The sequence below is a fragment of the Larus michahellis genome, chromosome 9, assembly GCF_964199755.1.
Source record: "Larus michahellis chromosome 9, bLarMic1.1, whole genome shotgun sequence".
Lineage (NCBI taxonomy): Eukaryota > Metazoa > Chordata > Aves > Charadriiformes > Laridae > Larus > Larus michahellis.
Window position 1 is genome coordinate 22572631 of NC_133904.1, and position 19676 is coordinate 22592306.

Sequence of the window (19676 nt, forward strand, 5' to 3'; positions counted from 1 at the left end):
AGGAGCACTCCTGACCCAGCTGCTGCACACCTGGGATGGGAGGGTGGGACTGAGAAGGAGAACACGGTCTCAGGACCACAGCACCCCCAGCTATACAGCCCTAGACCCTCCGCACAGCCTCTGCAGGCCAGAGGCTCCTCTGTAGAAGCAGCACAGCCGCATTTGAGTTGGTTTTTATGCCCAAATCCCCTCCCTCACATACTGAGGGGAATATCAGGAGTGAGATGTGAGTAAACAGGCCTCTCCAGACAGTATTAGGTGCCATGCTCCAGCAGGTGTTACCACAAGTTGTCACAAACACCCACTGGGTGCAGATTGCCCAAGCCCAGGGCTGCACCTGGGGTTAGATCCTTCCTGCCGCTCTTCCCAGGCCTCTGTGGCAGGCAGGAGCTCCAGCACAATGCGCTGCAGTCAGTGGGGGCACCTGACACCAGATACACCCTCTGCGAGCAGGGAGGTCACCGGAGTACCTTCAAATCATCTCCAAATGAATCTCCCTCCTGAAACCAGAAGCCCATCCACCCTTGACAGCAAACCCACCACCACAGTCCACCCAGTCCCACCACCCAACCAGAGAGGTGCAGAGCCTGCCAAGGCTGGTGCGAGCACTGCTCGCCTGCCTGCCGGAGCGCTGCAGAGACATTCCTGCCTCTGCCAAGACAGCCTGGCAGGAAGCCGGCCAACAGAGCACTGGAGACAGCTACAGCAGATCAGGTGGGGCTGGGACATCTGCACAGAGCAGCCACCTCAGTGTGCGACAGCCCTTGTTCTACGCCATTGTGCACCCAGCCCTGGGTGTTGTGGCTGTTAGCAGCAGCAGAACCCTTCAGCATGGATGTTGACTGCTTGAAGCGTGCTTTTTATATTAAAGATCCTATTCAGCGCCCCATAGTCTGCTTGTCACCATAAGGGGCTCAGTGCACAGCTGAAGCACCTGTCCAGGCCACTGCACACTAATAACTTTCATTTCTCTCTCCTCCTTCAAGGTTTTAGCTGGTAGTGAAAGGAGGACAGACACCAAGTGTGTGGTATTCCCTTGTTCATTAGGGGAAGCCCAGAGGACCATGTGCTGGAGCAGAGCAAGGCTTAATAAAGCTACCACAGCCTGACTGCAAGCAGACCCTAAGTGCCTGTGCTAGGGCCCACATGCAAGCCTGCACACTACATCTTGTGGACATTAGATGTAGAAACTTGAGTGAGCTGTGCTGGTGAAGCTGTTGTTTCAAACTCCACTACCCCACAAGTGGTTTTTTGTTTGTTTTGCAACCCATGCAGCAACATTCAGGGCTGCGTCCCAGAAGGTCTCCCTATCCTGAGGGCAGTGTCCCCTGGACAGAGGTGGTCAACAGCACCCCCCCGCCCCCCCAAGCATCCGTGTGGACAAATCGCACTGCCCAGGCCACCCCAGAAGCTATCTACATTCCTGTCAGCGCCAACTTTACGCCTGGGGCCTCCTGTGTCACCCAAGTCTGTGCAGAGATGCACTACCCTTTTAACAAAGCAGCAGTGTGCTGCTATAAAGGGATGAGTTTCTGTAGCAACCAGGCTGAACTTGTACAAACTCTGCCAAAGCACTAGATCTTTCCATGGACGGATACTTGAACGAACACACCACCATTTGTGAAACTGGTTTTTACAGCCCTCAGACTGGGAAGTGAACTCTTGCCTCTGTTTTACTCCCCTCCTCTGTCACCAGGCTGACGAGATGTAAGTTTGTACATGCAGCACCCCTTTCTCCTCCTGCAATTTTACAGAGAAGGCTGATGCCTCTGGAAGAGTTAACTGAACCCTGCATCACTCCAGGGGAAGTACCCAGCACCCCAAAAACTCCCCATCCACTCCCAGCTGCAAAACCAGACTGGAGAGGATTGAGGGGGAAGGGCAAGCCAGCCAGCAGCGCGTGGCTGCAAGCCCACACCCTGCTGATCACGTAGGTTTGCGCTGGACCAAAAGAGTTAAAGCAAGAAGCCATTCCACTGCATCTCCTCCAGCCCACTGCTAGGAGCAGACCGCTATTTCTAGTTGAACGTGGGAGTGGAGGAAGGATCCCTCCAAGTCTTCCTCCCAGCCTGCAAGATGCCGGCTGAAGTTGTCAGTCGGATGCTGGCTGTACCTACCACACCCCGCAGGCAGAGTTCAGCAGGCAACGCTGCTGTAGCATAGGAGGGAGCAGTGCTGCCTGGACTTTTGCAGTTAGGCAGGGTGGGGGGGTCCCTCTGCAAACACGTGCATCCCTGCCCGCAGAGCTACCTGCCACCAGGGATTTTCTCAGGCTGCCGGAGTGAAGTTCAGCTTCACTCCCACCCGGCGTGTTTAGCCTCCTGACACCACACCCCCCACCCACTTCCTCCAAACACAGGGAGAAGATTTCTCCTCTCTCAGCGAGGTTATTCCTCCTCCACCAGCATTACAGAGCAAAACATAAGCCTGGGCACTTCTTGTCTGCAGTGAACTGACAGCAGAGCAGAGGGGGCTGTGGCACAGCCAGCCACAGCCTCCCCAACTCAACCGCCACATTACACAAGCATTACAGGTCAAGAAACCCCCATGAGTGAATTACCAGCACCCCCTTACACAAGCAAATCACTCCACGTTAGCTTTAAAATGACCAAAAATAAAAGGAATCCAACAACTGTTGCTGTATGTGTCAGCAGACTCACCGGACTGTGGGCTGGTTTGTGCTGCAGCGTCAGAGTCCTGGGTGCTCCAGGGTCTGTCCCACCCTGTCAGGTTGAGGGATTGCAGGCCAAGGCACAGATCGTTGGTGTCCGGGAGGCCACGGGAAGACTCTTGCGTGGACGTGGGGAAAAGCATGCTGCTTGCCACTGCTTCTTCAGAGTCCTGGAAGTCTGCTCAGATTGAGAACAAACAGAAGCTTGAGAGTTCAGGGCTGCTTTTTTTCTTTTTAAAGAAGGAGTTTTCCAAAGCGTTAAGCCCTGAGCCAGGTCTCGTGCCGCTCTGAAGCCACAGCTTCTGCAACTAGCAGTTGCACCCCAAAAGGGAGGGCTACCATATGTCCAGGAACCAGCCCCCCACCCCCCTGAGCCCCTCCACCTTCCTATCCCGTCCGCATTACTGACTGGGTCAGCATGTGACCAGGCTGCTGATGCTTACTGTGCTGACAGTGACGTCACTCAGCCATGCAAGAGAACTGCATCAGCTCTTACAAAATAAAAGGTAAGAAGAAAGGATAAGATTCCCCCGAAAGACAAGACGGCAGGCGAGAGGAGAGAGGTGCAGCTCCGGTAAATCGAGGGAGGCAGGCAGCACAAAAGCAGGGCTCCACAATACGGCACAGCAGATGACAGGCTCGAGGCAGCAATCCCCCCAGCAACGACGACAGCAGCAGCAGCGACAGAGCAGACAGTTAGTTTTAGTGCTACCCAGCTCTCCTGTCCCCGCCTCCCTCCACCCACAAAACCCAAAAACACTTTAGTCCTGGACAGGCTCCAGCTGCTGGCTCTAATTCAGAGCCCAATGCAAAGCTTCGCAATTCTGCTAGCATAATCTATTTGGTTCAACTTGGCCACTGTGCCTCACTGACTCTGCATTGTTTACCACTGAGTAACAAGGATAACCTTCAACCCCCCTGCTACCCGGAGAGAAGCCCATTATCCCAGGTCCAGCCCGAGTGGGCACATCGCACTGGTATAGGGAGAAGAGGACCAACCAGAGCACTGGACCCATTTCACATCAGGAATTTTTCATGGCCTGTTACCTTCTGCACGCCTGGTCCCCCCCCTTTCCCAGCCCTCCCCTCCCCTGCAGGGTTGTTCACAAGCCTACAGTACTGGAGACGCCGGATTCTTGCCTCGGTTTAAGCCTGTGCCAACAGCCTAAGGAAACGCAGCAGGTTCATAGTCTGAGAATTCCAGTTTAATGCAGTGATCTGGGGGCTGATGAAACCACAAGATGCTCAGCTGTGTTACCCGAAATCTGAGTCAGAGGGCATTTATAAGCCAGCTACCAAGCAGCAGCAGCTGTCTCCTCCTCCCCCTGCCCCCACACCCTCCCACTGTGCCATCAGATGTACACCTCGCACACACCACTCCCGGCTCTTCAGCAGGGCACTGCAGTGGCTCCAGCCTGTCACGTTATCCCTCACGTGCGGCCCCGGCCATCCCAGACAGCATTCCCGGTCTCCTTTTCCACACCCACATCCACACCCCATTCCACTTGGTTGCCTGGGACCTAGTGAAGCCCAGGAAAGGCCCCACCATCAGCTGGCTACCCTATGCAAGATGTGGGCTGCCACCACCACCAGAGGTGGGACCCTCATCTTCACCCCACAGGGATTTGGGAACGCCAACGTTCCCAGATGACAGCGAGGGGGCTGAAGCACTGCAGTCAGGATGAGAGCAGCTCAAACCATACCTGCTGGCAACGCGCTGCCTTCCCCCTTCCAGCTGCAGCCTCCTCCACAGCACTTCACCAGGGTAGCATCCACTGGGTTTGTTTTTTTTTTTTCCCTACTCCCCTAGTAGTACTAGTACAAGCTGTAGTGCCAATTCAGTCATATTACTATCAAGCACCTGTAACAGCATGCATCACACTGCATCTTCAGCAGGGTATTTCACTGCATTAACTCTTCCTGTATAGTTTTCAGATTGCTTGTTTTGGACAGGCCCTAAAAACATTTATAATGCAGCTGTAAGGAGAAGATAAAGGCACATTGCTCAGACAACTCAGTTCCCACAGCAACCATAGCTTGCCCATATGAATATGTAACATTTCTGTGTTTATGAAAATGCTCAAGTGCTCTGCTCTAGCCCAGAGCCCTGGCAGTAGGAGACTACCTTCCCTTTGGGGACCAAGATCTTGCTAAGTTTTATGTCATCTTCAAAATTAATTCCCACCAAGCTTCATCTTCTGGGAAGCATGGACACAGAGAATTATCGACAGACAGCAGAACTCAAATCCCACCCAGAGTCCCTCATCCAACATCTTGGATGAAACCCACCACTGAAGAAATAAGGAAAGTAGGGAACAAATACATCAGCGACAGGAAGTGCTCACTCCACAGCATCCAGCCACATTTTCCCTGGCTATCTACATTTCTCAGGAAATAAGCTCTTTTGTTTAATTGAACCCAATCAGATTCAAGTTCAAGAGATCTATGTTTCCCTCTGATGACTTCAGTCTACATTAAAGACAAGCTCTCTGCAATTCAGTTACGGGTATAACTGCTGAAGCACAGTAGAATTTGCTTCTATAACCAGCAATTTTTAACTGGACCTTTTCCCATCTGAAGCAAACAGCCTTCCTCTTTAACACTCCCAACCACACTGAAAGATGGATACAAGCCATCAAGGAAAAACACCAGCTTAAAAAATAGAATTTAAATGGATTTCTGGAATAGTTATTTTCAAATTCAGAGCCTGGAAATTTCTTACAAAGCAATCAGTTGCTGATGGCAGACAAAACTAATAGGATACTGGGGCAGGAAGAATTCATTTCCCACAAAAATTCAGCCTGAAGAGTCACAACCTCAAATCAGTTCTAAGTAAGTGTCTACCAAATATAAAATAGTTTCACTTTGCAACCTGACACAGCCTAACCCAGCCCAAATGCTTCACTGCAGACTTTTCCAAGCCCCAAGAACCAGCATGAGTCTTTCCAACCTGAATTTTTCTCTGGAGTTGCCACTGGAAGCCAACCATCCTGGCAGAGGGAGCTGCGCTGTGCTGGGCTCATGCCCAAGTGTCTGGGAGAGACTGAGCTCCCACCTCCCAAGCCAGTTAGGTCTGATTTCAACAGCATCACGAGAAGAAAGTCCTTAGTAAAACGCTTCCGTGCAGGTCTCGTAGCAGGCGGCTCTCCTGGATGACGTCCTTCTGTCTGTCCAGGAGATCCCTGGAGCCAGGGCACACTGCAGCACAGGCTGGACAGCTTTCCACACCACCACCCAGACGGAAAGCTGCATTTTTCAGACTTCAAATGTTAACATCACCAACTTTAAGACATTTCAAAGGCTTCTTAAAAGGTGAAGATCTCCACACAGTTCAGCTCTTAAACCTGCAGGTAAGCCCTACCAGCCCAGACAGCTTACACAAGCTGCAGCCCCAGCCACTTGTCCCCACCCCAGTGTTCCCTCCCCACTTACACCAGTTTAGGCAGATGAGTTTCCACACAGGAAGCTGGGCTAGGGAGCTGATCTGGTTAAAACCAAGCCACTAGGAGTTAGTTTTAGCCTAGCTCATTCCCCTGATCTGGTATGCAGTGTGGCTGCACTGACCAGGCATTTGAAACAGGAAAATATTTAGAAAATTACAGCCTAAGCCTGTGTGGAGAGGACAAGCAGGGACCAGCACCAGGAGCTGCGACCCACAGGCAGTTTGTGGCAGGCGGGTTAAGGTAGCATGGGAAGAGCTGAGCATGATTCAGTCCCTGTCCTGTAGCAGCAGCATCCCTCTGTGCCATAAGACTTAGTCTTGAAAGGTAACGCTTCATCCAAATACAAAGACATTCAGATGTTCGAGCCTTCCAGACCTAGGCCCCTTGCAAAGCCAGCTAAAAATCCAGCAAATGGGGTTTAGCTTGAAAACTGAGAAAACCCAGAGAAAGGCAGCAACAAAATGGTTAAGCAAGCATGAACCAAACAAGCTAGACCTGACTCCTACTACCTCTGCAACCATGAAGAGGTGTCCCTTTGCTTCCATGTGCTAATTTAGGAAGCCCTTCCACAAATGAGGCCCTTGAGTGTACAAAGCGGGGGAAGGATAAGCACAGCTCATCTGTGAGCTCTGTTCACTGACAGAACCAGACTCACTTTTGTGGACTAGAGCTCTGGCCAAGGCTGGACTTCCAAACCAAAACCAGAGAAGCAAGAGGCAAGGTGAGCATTTCTGCAGCCTTCAGATCACAAATGGGAAGGCAGCTCACAGCAGAAGCGTTCTTTTACCTTTCACACCTCTTTACACCTCCAGCTGTAAAGGCTGGGAATTGCATCCCTGAAAATTAAGCTTCTCAAGTACCTTTTGCACACAAGACAAACAAATCTCAAGTGAAAGCTTTTAGGAATACAATCGGCTCATCCTCTAAGGTACACTGAGGATCATCAGGCACTTAGGAAAGCTCTTGTTCGGCATAAACCTACTAGTTACAAGAGGTTTTTCTGATACACGACTAAGCATCTTCCCTGCAATCTGAAAAATTCCTCAAGTGGAGATATTTGCTGCTGCATGACCCGTTTCACAGCCAGAGCAAGGAGTTTGTCTTATTCCAGTAACCACAACCACTTGAACAGCTGTCACGCAACTATTTAAGAAACTAAGGAAGAGGGCACTGCAACTTCGCCTTGCTGCTCTACTTACCTCTTCCAAGAGTAGGAGTGAGAGAGTGCCACAGGATTACAGCACCAAGACCTGAACGACAGAACACAGCACATCAGGAAACCTGCTGGATCTTCAGCAACACCATCCAATTTGTGACTGCGGCAGGGAGCAACAGCTCTAGGGGAAGTCCCTGCTCACTGCAGAACACACCACCAAGATCTGCTTTCATTTGCAGATCTGATGAAGAAAACCCATTTACTAAAGCTACCTTACAGTAAAGAAAAGCATCGCAGAGCAGAAAACCTGTTAACATGACACTTGAAATATAAAGGCCAAAACCCAAAGGCCATAGGTGTTCACCTCTTTGGGGGCACACAGGTGTTGAATTTCACTATTCCAGATGTGTGTACCAGGCATACAGCATGTATTAGGGGCAAGCAGAATTGTTCTCAGCTGCCCACTCCAGGTGAGCTCCTGCTAACAGCCTTGCCTCAGGCACCCTGTTAACCCCACACACTCCAGGCAAGCAGCACTACATTTTGGGTCTCTGCATCTTACAACACCTTGTCCCCGCACCATCCAAGACCACACACATCAGGTCAGCTGCACCCAGCGCTCTCTGGCATGTTTCCTCATGGCTGCAGGGCAGTGAAGAACAGAGGAATTTACATTATAGTACCAGAGAGGACTTTTTGGGTGGCTAAACAAGCAGTAAGTCATTAATTGACTGCAATGGAGAGCAAACAGGAAGCTGATTTAGTCATCAGCTAGTCTGGGTTTGCATTTGTCCTTCGGTTTTCCTTAAATAAAGCAGCCACTGAGAATCATTAGGACCTGATGGGCCACAACTAACAGCCTCTACACTGAACTTGGCACCTTAAGCCACTCCCATCCACAGGAAGTAATTTAAACATCTCCCATTTCTTCACACAATGGACTGTCAAGTTATAGCAAAATAATGGCTGCTTTGTCTCAGTTAAACGAGCAGAGATAAATGAAAGGGAAATCAATGCTGATGGGACATTTGGGGTACCTACAATCCTTTTAAATCCATTTGTTTTAAGCCAGCATTGCCTTCAGTTGAAGCCAGTCAGCTTAGCCAGGTGAGTAAATGGGCATACAAAGGCTGAAGACAGAGCTTTACTCACTGTTCTACTTAACTAACCTGGAAGCTGTGCCTAAAGAACAGACTGATGATTTTGAAAGCTGGTTTAGGGGTTGTTTTTTTTTATTAACCAAAGCTGGTAGCAGCACCTTCCACCCAGCAAGGCCCAGCTTTAAAGCCTGGCAGACAAACCACCTCCTACCTCAAGAAATTGGCTTTGCTCACATTCTTATCCAGACGAGCAATGAACATGCAGATAAGCCTTAAATTCAGGAGTGAACCAACATTCCCTAGGAAGTGGTTCCTCAAGGACAGGCTGCACTCCAACAGCACTGGTGGGAGATGTTGACTTCTGCCTCTATCAAGGCCACATTCTCTCTCCTATCTCCAACACCCCACTAAAGGTTAATGTCTGCACTTACACACAACCTTGCTGAGGAACCTTTGCCTTTCTTCAGAGATGACAGAATTGGACTGAAAAGCAGGCGTTTTGAAGCACCACACAATCCTGTCCCAGAAGCTACCAGACAGGTTCTACAATTACAGGTTTCACCACACTGCTGCACTGCACCCTTTGGTTTGGGCTAGCAATCTAAGCCTGCTGCTTGGGGAACTCCTGGAGCAAGCACCCAGGAGCCACTGCTGTGGTGGTCAGGCTGGGCCTGACAGCTCAGATCATTTTGACAAGGCAACTACGTTCACCAAGGATTATCATTAACTGCAAACTGATCTTTATAGAGATTTAACATTAGGTATGGTAAGCTAAATCTCCAGTGGCAGTCCCTTCTGCCATGCAGCTCTGCCCAGATCTGGATAACTCTCCAACTGTGTCAGATCTGGGACTGCTGAATAAGCTTGTTCTCTCACATTGCTCAGACTGCTGCTGTGCTGATCTCCTCAGCACCATCCTGCTGCGCACCTCATCGCACAGAGTAAGGTGTCTCCACACGTGTCTCCCAATAGCATTAGTGAAAGGTCATGAACTTCTGCCATCCCTTTTCCACCACATGTAATCCTCTTAATACTGAAAGGGGCTTCTTACACACAAGTCCCATCCAGGATAAATTTAGTTTGACCTGAGGAAGATGACTGAAAAGCTTGAGACCATGAATAGATTAAAGTACAAGTATTTCCCCTGCTGGAATAAAATCACTTCCTCAAGCCCACCAACAAAAGAGCTCAAATTGTAAAGAGACAGTCCTTTCACCTGTTATAGCAACTACGTTAAGGGTAGATCTCCAGGCTCATTAAGACTGCCCAAGCCACAAGTTTCATGATAATATAGCCTAACTACAATACACAAGTTGTTCCTACATTGAGTAAAAGCACCAGAGGCTCATGAATTCTTCAGAAGTGATTTAACGCAAGTGACAAGACACCACATGAGATCAAGGGTCTCTCTGCTCCATTGGTCACCCACCCAGGAGCCAGGCTCACCAAAGGCAAGACACTGATCCTGCAGAGCCTTGCCCTGTTCACTGAAAGGCATGGCAAACAACTCAACAGCCTGCTTCAGGCTCTAAACCATCTGCCCAGCACAGGGGGCAGTTGGCAGCATTATATTCTGAATGTTAGTCATCAGCTGCTCAGCCTTACAGCCACCAGGTATGAATTTCTGCAAAAGAATGGCACAACCAAGCACTGAAGCACCTCCCCATTTGCTGATCATGGCTGTCCTAGGATTCTTGCTGACAGTGCCAACTTTTTCATGGAGATGCTCATTAGCAACACATTAAACAAGGGAAGCAGCTCATGCACTCTTCTGATCCAGAGATAGAAGGAATCTTACAGAACTGCTGCATTTCAGCCCTTGTTACCTACTGAGAGGTCCTGACTCTGACACTAAGGAAACAAGGCCAGGACTGCAAGGAGATGAATAACTCTGAGCTGCCGATGCACTGGCAGATGCTGACTCATCCACATATTTATGGCTGATAACTGCTGGCCTGGCCAGGGTAGCTCAGGTTGTACTCTATTATCAGTCTCTGGTACAGCCCAGAGGCACCATCTGAAAAAAAAAATAATGAATCACATGTTTCCATTAGCCTGAAGTGTGAGGGCACCCAAGGCAGCCACTTTCTAGCTCTGGCCCAGCAGTGCCCAGCATCCCTTGGGAAGTGGGCAAGCCTCTCTCCTCATGCCATCACAAGTGTTTGTGCCACTGCACAAGGGACTTGACACAAGCTAAAAGCCTCCTGTCAGGTTACCCCCAACACACACAAGAGGCTGCATCAGCAGCCAGCACATACTTGCGAGACTGGCCTCAACTGCTATGTCAGGAACAAGAAAAGCTGCTTAGGATGTCCCAAAAAGCACAGCTTTGGTTGCCCTGCATCAGAAATAATGCTTGCTAGAGGAAGCCTCCCTTTTTTACATGCATGTCCCACCATACTTGCCCTACAAGAGGTCTTCCATAGAAGTTAGTCAACAGTAGCCTGAAACACATGCACAGTTTAACACCACTGAAGGTAAATCCACCCAGTTTCCAATCAAGGCATCACCTCTCATCAGCTCCACACCAGGCAAGACCCTCTTCTCCAGACATCCATAAGAAATACCACAGTTACTGACAGACCCAGCAGAGGTTTCCATGCAGCAGGTTCATTTCACTGCCAGGTGAATAGCCCAGTCCCTCAGAAGAGCTTTAGAAGCCTAGAAGACAGTCCTGCAAATTAAAATTGATGTGCCAGCTCTAAGCCCAGACCTAAGACCAGAACTAACCCACATCTTCACTGGATGAATCTGCTCTGGCAGGCAGAGATACTTGCTTTATCAACTAGGTTAACTGAAGTAAACTGAAAGTTAATTAGGAAACATTTCCATTCCAAGTTATAAATGGGCTATGAAGGGCTACAGTTAAGATTTCAACAAGGCAGCCAGAAACAGCTCTTTTGTGAGCTCATGGTAAGGAGCTGAAGGAAAATACTTAGGTTTATTTCTCCCTTATGCTTCCAGTGCATCAAGATCGGATACAACACCGACTACCACTGTACCAAGGGACAAAAAAAAAAAAGTCTAAACAGCTCAGTACAACAGCAAATCTCTAAAAAGGCACCACTAACCACACCACTGACCTGAATCAGTTAATATTCACTACGCAACTGCTCGGGGCAGCCAGCATATCCTCCAATACCGTTTTACCAGGCACGTTTCAAGCAATGCTGGCTATAGATCCGTACCTTGAAGCGAACAATTCACTTCCTCTGGTATTTCTGCAGAGCCAGCACAGGATCACATGGCCAGATCAGCCCCGGGTTCCACAGTGCTAAGCCCTCCAAATACCCAGGAGATTAAGCTGCACTGGAAGTCATCTGGTAGCAGTCATTTCGCTAGTTGAGAACAAAGTTGCACTGTGCAAGCATCAAACAGACCCACAGGATGCCCAGACACCCGTTTGCAGCTTTTTTTAACACCCATTTGATTAAAACTCATCAGATTATCCATGAGCACAAGACAAGTCTGTCTCCAAGTGACTGCAACGAAAGCTCCTCTGCCTACAGCAGCCTGCAAGGTCACCAGCTGGTGAGGTTTCTCCCTTTACTTCCCACTTTGTTTTGGGACAAGTCCAGAGGGTCAGTTTGTTTCCAATAATGGCCAAAGTGTTTATTGACCCTATAATTCAGAGGCTGGAGGAGCAACAGCAATCTCTTTCAAGTGCCCAAATCCTTGGCACAAGTACCACTGCACAGAAGCGCGCTGTCAAGAAGAACATCAGGCACCGGGCAGGTACATTTACTGGCAGATCTTGCCTACGGTAGAGGGACAAAAGCACGTCCTTCACTTACATAAAAATAAGATTGGACCCAACACTCTCTGCTTTGGCACAGAGCCTTCTGTTTTGAGGCAGATCAAGTGCAACACAGCAGAATGTGCCCACTCCCCTCAGCCTGCAGGAAGCAAAACTTGCAGCACTGATTTCATAATCCCAAACTTGCTTTGCAAGAAAGTCTTCACCTACATGTCCTGCTTCGGTGGGCTCTTACATAAGTGATTAAGTGACCTGTAGCAAACAGTTATTCAAAATTCTTTTGTATTTTTAATGTATGCAGCAGATCAGCCATACTAACCACTGACAGATGAATCCTGCCTCCAGGAGAGGCAGACTGCAAAGGAGAGGCAGACCGCTGGAACTACCTACACCAGAAGTTGTCAGGTCAAGCAGCGAGACCTCACATCCTGCCCACACAATGATCCACAGCATCACAGTGAGCATAAATATGCTTTCCTAGGCACATCCGAACTGCCAGGGAATACCTGGGTTATCCATTTCAGGCACACAAATGAAGCCTCCAGTACTAAAACAGCATTAACCCTGACTCCAAGCAGCTCTCTGCTCACAAGCACAGGCCAACAGCCACACCACCAAGGATTACCACTACCACCACATGCTCACTAGGTCCCACCAAGCAACTCCCCACCTTCTACCAGTCCCAAATCCTCAAGCTCGCCTTGAACCCAGCCAAACACGTCACCTGGCAGGATGTCACGTTTGCTTTTTGTGACAGGCGTGGTGCAGACTCCACTGAAATCCAAAGCGTTGTCCAACATGGCATTTATTTGGCGGAATATATCTGCATTGCTGCAAGTGGAAAGTGCAGGGGCATCTGGGCTATCCCAGCAGTCTTTTATGCTCCTCCCAGTATCTTCTTTCTGGAAAAAAGAAGTATTCATGTCAAGCAGGCTAGTACTTACCACAGCTTTCAACACATTGTGGAAAGTCCGGATTGCCTCCAATACTCATATTAGCTTTAGCTCCAGGTCTTAGCAACACTCAAGCACCATTCTTGGCATTACAGAAACAGTTAAGCAAACAGGTCAGCAGTTTGTCAATATAGCACATCAGACCAGGAACGTCCCAGTCACAAAGCTGGTCCTCACCACAGGTAGGGTGAACTTTAGACTATGAGCCACAGCACCCAAACTAGCACAGTTGCTAACACAAGCTCCCTGCAGCTTTTCTCCATCAGATCACATCACTAAAGCAGAGACCTGGTTAACACAGAGGCACGCACCTTCTTGACAGAATCAGCCTCCTGACACTAGGGGACAAGTGTATTGCCCATGGTCAAGGCAGCCACCACACGAAGCCACAGTAGTTCCTCCTGTGCACAGCAGAAATGAGCAAGGCTCACTTCACCACCCATACTTGGGAGCTCTGAGCAACACCTTGGAATAGCCCAAGTCAGCAGCCACGCAGTCACATCAGAAAACAGGCTTGTAGGAAAAACATGGCTTCCCAGCTAATCAAACATAGCCCCAAATCCTGAGGTTTCCCTTGGCAAGGCAGAGAACTAATTCCCAATCTTCCCTTTAGGTAGCAGCTCCTGACCACAAAGGGAGGTTACCCCAAACCAGCTCTGCTTTAGCATGACCCTCCACAGGCACTGATCTACCAGCATCAAGGTTTTAGGACCATCCTACACAAGCCAGAGCTCTCTTAAAGCTTCCTCTCCACAAAAAAAAAATAAAATAAAATCAAACCCCTCCTGCTTCCTGGTGCCAGTCCAGAGAATCGGCAAGAGCAGCTGCTTCCCCCAGATCTGCTCACAAGCCACTTTCACATCCAGGCTCGTTTCGGTGCAGCTGAACAACATTTAAGCCTCTGTTGATCTAGAAGCCACTAAACTTAATCTCTAACCAGAATTTTTGGACCAAGGGCAACTCCTCCTGCCACCCAAAAGCCACTGCAGCAGACCTTTGCTGCTGAGCAAACGGTATCGCTATCAATTAAGATCCACATTAAAGAGAAGAGCAGGAAGGCACAACCCCGCCAGTCTTGGCCTCCGGAGCAGAATCCTTGCCATTAAGCAAATCGAGTTAGAGCCAAATTCAGAGAACTGAATTGCAGTGAGGCTGGCGAACAAGGCCCTGCTACTCCAAGACACACTGAAGCCTATAGCTCTAAATTGGGCCATTTGTACTTGTCAAGGAGACATTTAATACAGCTACCTTTTGGATGGGTTCCTGCAAGAGTTTTGGGCCTGACTTCACCCACGTTTCTCCCCCTGCTTCACCCAGTAGCAAGCCTGAAACAACGAGCTGGTTTTACTTTCAAATCATCCCTTACCGATCTTTCCAGAACACGGCCTGTGGCAGAAGGTCTAAACTGAATTAATTTCACGTGGACACAGGAACTCAGGCCAAGTACAGGACTTGCACACACCCCCCCCCAACCCTGTCATTATGAGCAGTTTTTCTGCCGTAACTGCATGATCCCACAGTTTTCTCCACAGTTGTGAGCTTCCCCCCACCAACCATTTAGCTAAAAATCAAAGGAAACCCTGTCCTGGAATCAGCAGGAATAAGCTACTGAATTGCCGACTCACACGATGCCTCCAGGCAGGGTCCAAACAATTGATTCAGGATTTCAGCCCGTTTAAGGCTACTTAGCATCTATTCAGCGCTGGGATCTTTGTCTAATGAAAGGCTCAGCCCATCCCAAGATAAGGTCCTGGGACTGCAGACACAATGCAGGAGCATTTACAAGCCAAGAGTAAGACAGGTAGGGCTGAAAGGGAGCTTCAGGCAAGTGGGAACAGGCAGAGCAAGCTTTAGGTCATCTTTATAAAAAGCAGATGAGGAGTACAGAAGCTCAATTTAAGAAAGCATTGCCAGTCATCTTTAATAAAAAGAAGTGCCACATCAGGCTGCTTTGGCACAAGCGTGAAACTCCATATTCTACTCCTGTTACTGCTAAAGAACCACTTACAGCAGGAGGCAAAGCTTTTCCCTTGGAGTCTGTGCTAGCAAGCCAAAAATAAAACCAAGCAGCAAACCAAATGCCTGACCTGCTCCTGCTCATTTAGCATTTGATGATTCTCACAACTGGCAGCACCAGGCCTGCTACAAACAAGCACAGAAAACAGTAAGCATGCAGCCAAGCATTTCCACAAAAATTCCTTCCACTTACAGAGCTTTTAAACTTAAGACTGTCAAGGATAACCCAGAGATACTGCAAACATCCAGGACACCAAGAGTTGGCATCCAAATCCTTGTAGGAAGTGGCTTGCGTCTATACCTTCCCCTGGTAAAGTTCACACTCCTCCCCAAATCCCTAGAAGGGAGAGACTCCTTTGAGAAGAGCTCTGCAGGTCTTCAAAGCACACAGGGCCCAAACCATTCAGCAGCTTGGATAGGCCAGCGGAAAGAGTTTGCAAACATGCAGCTGGAGAATACACCCATATCCTTTAGTCTCGGAGTTAATACCAAAGCACAGGGAAATACTGCGCCTGAGGCTGCATCCTCCAGAACCTGCTCTGCTCTCCCATCCCCAAGCCAAGACAAGCAAAGGAGCAGTCAAGGCCAGCCAGGATTAGCTTTCAGCACTCCATCTTGAAGGATTTTGCAGTAGTTAAAGACATGCTGCCTGTCCAGGCTTCTCTAGAAGTCCTCCGCACAGCAGCAACTACCGCTACTGCTCAGGCTCAGTGCTGGTGATTTCCTGTGCTTTCACCAAGGCACCAGCCCCAGAGCACTGGTGGGTCCTTCTTCTGTGGGCCCTGCAGTGACCTGGCACATGGTGTGACACTGGGGTGTAACCAGTGACCCAACAACAGCCATTCTCTGCCGATCCTGCCTGCTACACCACATAATCCCAATCCAGGAGAGGAGACACTATTTTAACAGTGCAGCCAGTGGACAAACAAGTCAAAACAGAAGTGTGATCCAGCTGACAGGTCATTTGAAGGCATCAGGAGTCAAACACTGCTTCCTGAAGCCTGGTAAGACACCCAATCTCCATTTAAGAGCCAAGAGTTTCTAGGGATGTTCCTAGATCAGAAACAAACAAGAAAGGCAATTCAGTTTCCTGCAGTAGACATGCAGCGCCACAGGGCAAACAATTTAAAGGCTTCAGGTTAAATCATTGTGGTAGATCTGGAACACAGACCCAAAAAAAGCATCACATCAAGGTGAATCTCAGACAAGAGTACAGTCCATCATATCCTGGCACAGCTAAACCCGTAGCCAAGAACCCATATCAAATCATGAACATGTGTCCCCTGGATGCTCTGAGGTCTCAGGGAGGGCACAGTCAGGCTCCAGACACCTCTAGCACTCCAAACCAAACACAATGGTATGGGAAAAGGGGTGCCAGGCTTGATTTGAAATAGGGGGGAGTCTCCACTCCCTCAGAGTAACAGAAATATAACCAATGAGCCTTACCACATTACATCTTACAAGAGAGCTCGTTTGCTAGGTCCGCATTGAAAAGCCATCAGCTGAAGCACAGTGGCTGTCAGGTCTCTGGAGTTCCCATCCCATCAGCCCCAAGCAAACCCCACAGCTGCAGCCTGTGGTTTTACCTGCAGGAGGTCCCACTCCAGAGACACACGCATAACCTGCAGCAGCTCAGTTGGTGGAACAACATACACTTGTGCAGCAAGAGCCACCAAAGATGTCCAAGGTAAGTGGAAATGAAGGAACCTCTACAGCCTCGAGGCAGACACGCCTGTAGGAAACCTACAGATAATGAAATCCCAGGGCTAGGTAGAACCTGCAGCATCACAACAGTGCTGGGCACAGGATTACGATATCCTAATCCTTAGGGAAGTCATTAAACAAAGCTCAGCTGCCAGTATAGCCAAGATGTGCATTAGCTCCTGGGGACGCTCTGGAGTAGACAAGGCTCATCCACCTCAGATACAACTCAGCCTTTGCTTTTCACATCTTTCACAGATATCCCACTGGGACAGCACCATGCTGATGCCCAAAGGGTTTCTCAGCGCTGTAGCTACAGCCAAGGTGGCCTTCAATCCTGAGACGAAGTTTGAGATGCTGTTAAAATGTCAGTCTCAACACAATCAAGCCAAGATGGCTCCATACTTTGGACAAAAGCAGCTCTGAAAGTCATTTTTCCCCTGGTATATTTTGCTTTCCAAGCTGAAGTCAGCTACACTGATAACAAGTGTGATATCAGTGTAATTGTTCCTACCAAGCAACACTGCTAACAAAGCAACAAGGCCACATCCCAAATGGCATTAGGCTAGGCAGCATCAGCTCTCCCGCCCTCAGCAAGGCTGAGATTAAGCAGTTCTCCCTGGGTTTACTCTGGGTGGAGAAGGGTCTTGAACACACCTGGCCACAATCAAGACTGGAAGGGGTTTTGATAATACTATTTCACATGGGAGCATTGACTTTGGAACAACACCAATTTTGCCAAAAGACCTGTTTTTAAAGAAGCTTCCCTGTTGAGGCACCTACTTCTTGGTATTTTGGGGGGAACAAGACGCTTTGAAGCCATCACCCAAGCAGCTTTGGAAACAGGCAGTATCCCAGCTGCCTGTTTCAGCACATCATCAAAGCAGAAATAAGGTTTTTAATTGGTTTAGGGAGATTGTTTCAGTTGAGATAAACTGCAGCAAAGCAACAGGGATCCCGAAACTCCTCACAAAACACAGCTCCCCTCCTCTGCACAGCCCCTCACCAAGGCTCCAGTTGCCAGCACACACAGTTAGCTTATCACCAAAGCAGCAGCAACAACAAGCGTTAATTGGTTTTAGCTGGGGAATACTGAAGGGTAAAAAAAAACCCACTTGTTTTTCAGACTTGTTTCTTGCCTCTGCTGATACAGGTCTAAGGATACAGAGCCTAAGTCTCACCAACAGAAGCTACATGGAGCTTGCAGTCACCTGGTTTAAGGGAGAAATAACCACTCTGTTCGCTTTGCACGCTAAAACAAAAAAAGAGATTTTAGAAGCTTTAACCAAGAGAACAGCTTTCTACTTCAGCCAAAAACTCACCCCTCCATCACCAACTGCAGCTCAGCACCTCCACCTCCCTCTGCCCACACATAACCTGGGCTGAGAGCGACCATGAGCACTGGTTGGACTGGGAGCACTGGTTTTTCCCTCGTGGACTGGATGTCGACAGGTTGCCTGAGGTGAAGCTCCCTCAGAAGCGGGGCCAGGCCTCGGGGGGGGGGGGGAGGGGGGGGGAGGGGCCGACCCCCCCCTCCCGCCCCCAGAGGCCTGTCCCTACTGCTGAGGGAAGAGGGGAATTCCTGGGAAAAGAGGGATCCCACCGCCATGGAAAAAGGGCGGGAAATCACCTTAGAGCATCCCCCCCCTCCTCCTTCCTCCCTCCCTCACCTACCGCCGCCAACGTGTGAAACCACGTGACGGGGCGGGAAGGGCGGCCTTAAAGGGGCCGCCTCCCCGAGCACACGTCCCTCCCCTTTTTCCCGTTCCCTCACCGGCGGGAAGGCCATGCGGGCAAGCGGGCAGATCCCGGAAAGGAGGGAAGCGAACAGCCTGGCGGGTAACAACCCTGCCGCCCCCGCCGGGTTTTTATGGGCGGCCGCCCCGGCGGGGCTTGATGGAAGGGGAGGAGGGAAGGGGGGGGAGGAGGAGGGGGGGCGGCTGAGGAGAGGAGGGGCTATTGCGCATGCGTACAGCGCACCCACCCCTCCCACCCCCACCTTACTCTGCCTCGATCCCGGCGTGCACCGCGCGGGGTGTCGGGCGCGCGGCGTTTCCCGCCCTGTGAGGCGGCGCCTCACGAAGCCCGGCATCGGCATCCGCCTTCCCTCAGGCTGCTGTGCCTTCTCTGAGGGGAATGGCACCCCCCCCCGAGGGGGTAAAACAGGGCAATTGGGGCGGTGGTGGTGCCGCTGCCGGCTCCCAGCTTCGGCCTCTCCGTGCCGTGGCAGGTGAGCTCTTCTGTGTGATGGAGTAAGGAGTGCTGGACCTAAGTCAAGGCTTGAGGACACTCGTCTTGAACAAATCCTGGGATCCTGATCTAAGGCTGGAATCCTGTGTGATGGGACCCCCACTAGAAACTCTTTGAAATCACAGGGCTTTTTAAGAACCCCAGAAGTGGTTTCAGCAAAGGTCTTCACCTCTGACACCTGAGCTGTGAAATCATCTGCTTAGGGAAAAGGGACAGAAGGCACCTTCCTTCTGCAGAGAGGAACTTTCTATCCCCTTCTTCCCATCACCAGGCAGGGTTAACACACATTTGTCTTTCTTGGCAGGACTTCAAGGGAGAACAAGCAGTTCTATGGGAAAACCCCATAGAAATGTTTTTTCTTCCCTGCCGGAGCAAACACTTGACACCCAGTGGTTGGCAGTGCTGCCACTCTGGCCAGCATTTCCTCGCCTGCCATAAAGGTGATTTTATCCCGTCTCCTGCCCAAGCGCTGGAAAAAGCAGAAAGCCCCTCACCCACTTTGCAGCAGCAGAAGGGGTCAGTCTGGAGGTGATTTGGGGTGCAGGCCTTCCAGTGTGTCCTCTGCTCATCCTCTCCCTCCAGTGCTGGGCCTGGCTCCCTGCTGGGCTGCAGCTTTGGAAAACGAGAGC

General features: G+C 50.0%; 1 protein-coding gene across 11 annotated transcripts in view; it reads right to left on the reverse strand.

Annotated features, from left to right (window-relative positions):
- The window catches only part of CPEB1 (cytoplasmic polyadenylation element binding protein 1), a 42500-nt gene extending 23803 nt beyond the window's left edge, over window positions 1–18697 (reverse strand). For 2 of the 11 annotated variants that reach the window (XM_074600928.1, XM_074600927.1), the window contains exons 1-4: window positions 18572–18624; window positions 12852–13029; window positions 7314–7364; window positions 2661–2849 (exon numbers count right to left, since the gene is read on the reverse strand). In XM_074600928.1, coding sequence (XP_074457029.1) covers window positions 2661–2849; window positions 7314–7364; window positions 12852–13029; window positions 18572–18586 — 433 coding nt within the window. In that variant the 5' untranslated portion in view covers window positions 18587–18624. Of the gene's footprint in view, window positions 1–2660; window positions 2850–3114; window positions 3424–3811; window positions 3939–7313; window positions 7365–12851; window positions 13030–18119; window positions 18484–18571 lie in introns of those variants that run through there. The other 9 variants (XM_074600931.1, XM_074600930.1, XM_074600929.1 and 6 more) reach the window with 9 other exon arrangements.
- Between the last annotated feature and the right edge of the window lie 979 nt (window positions 18698–19676).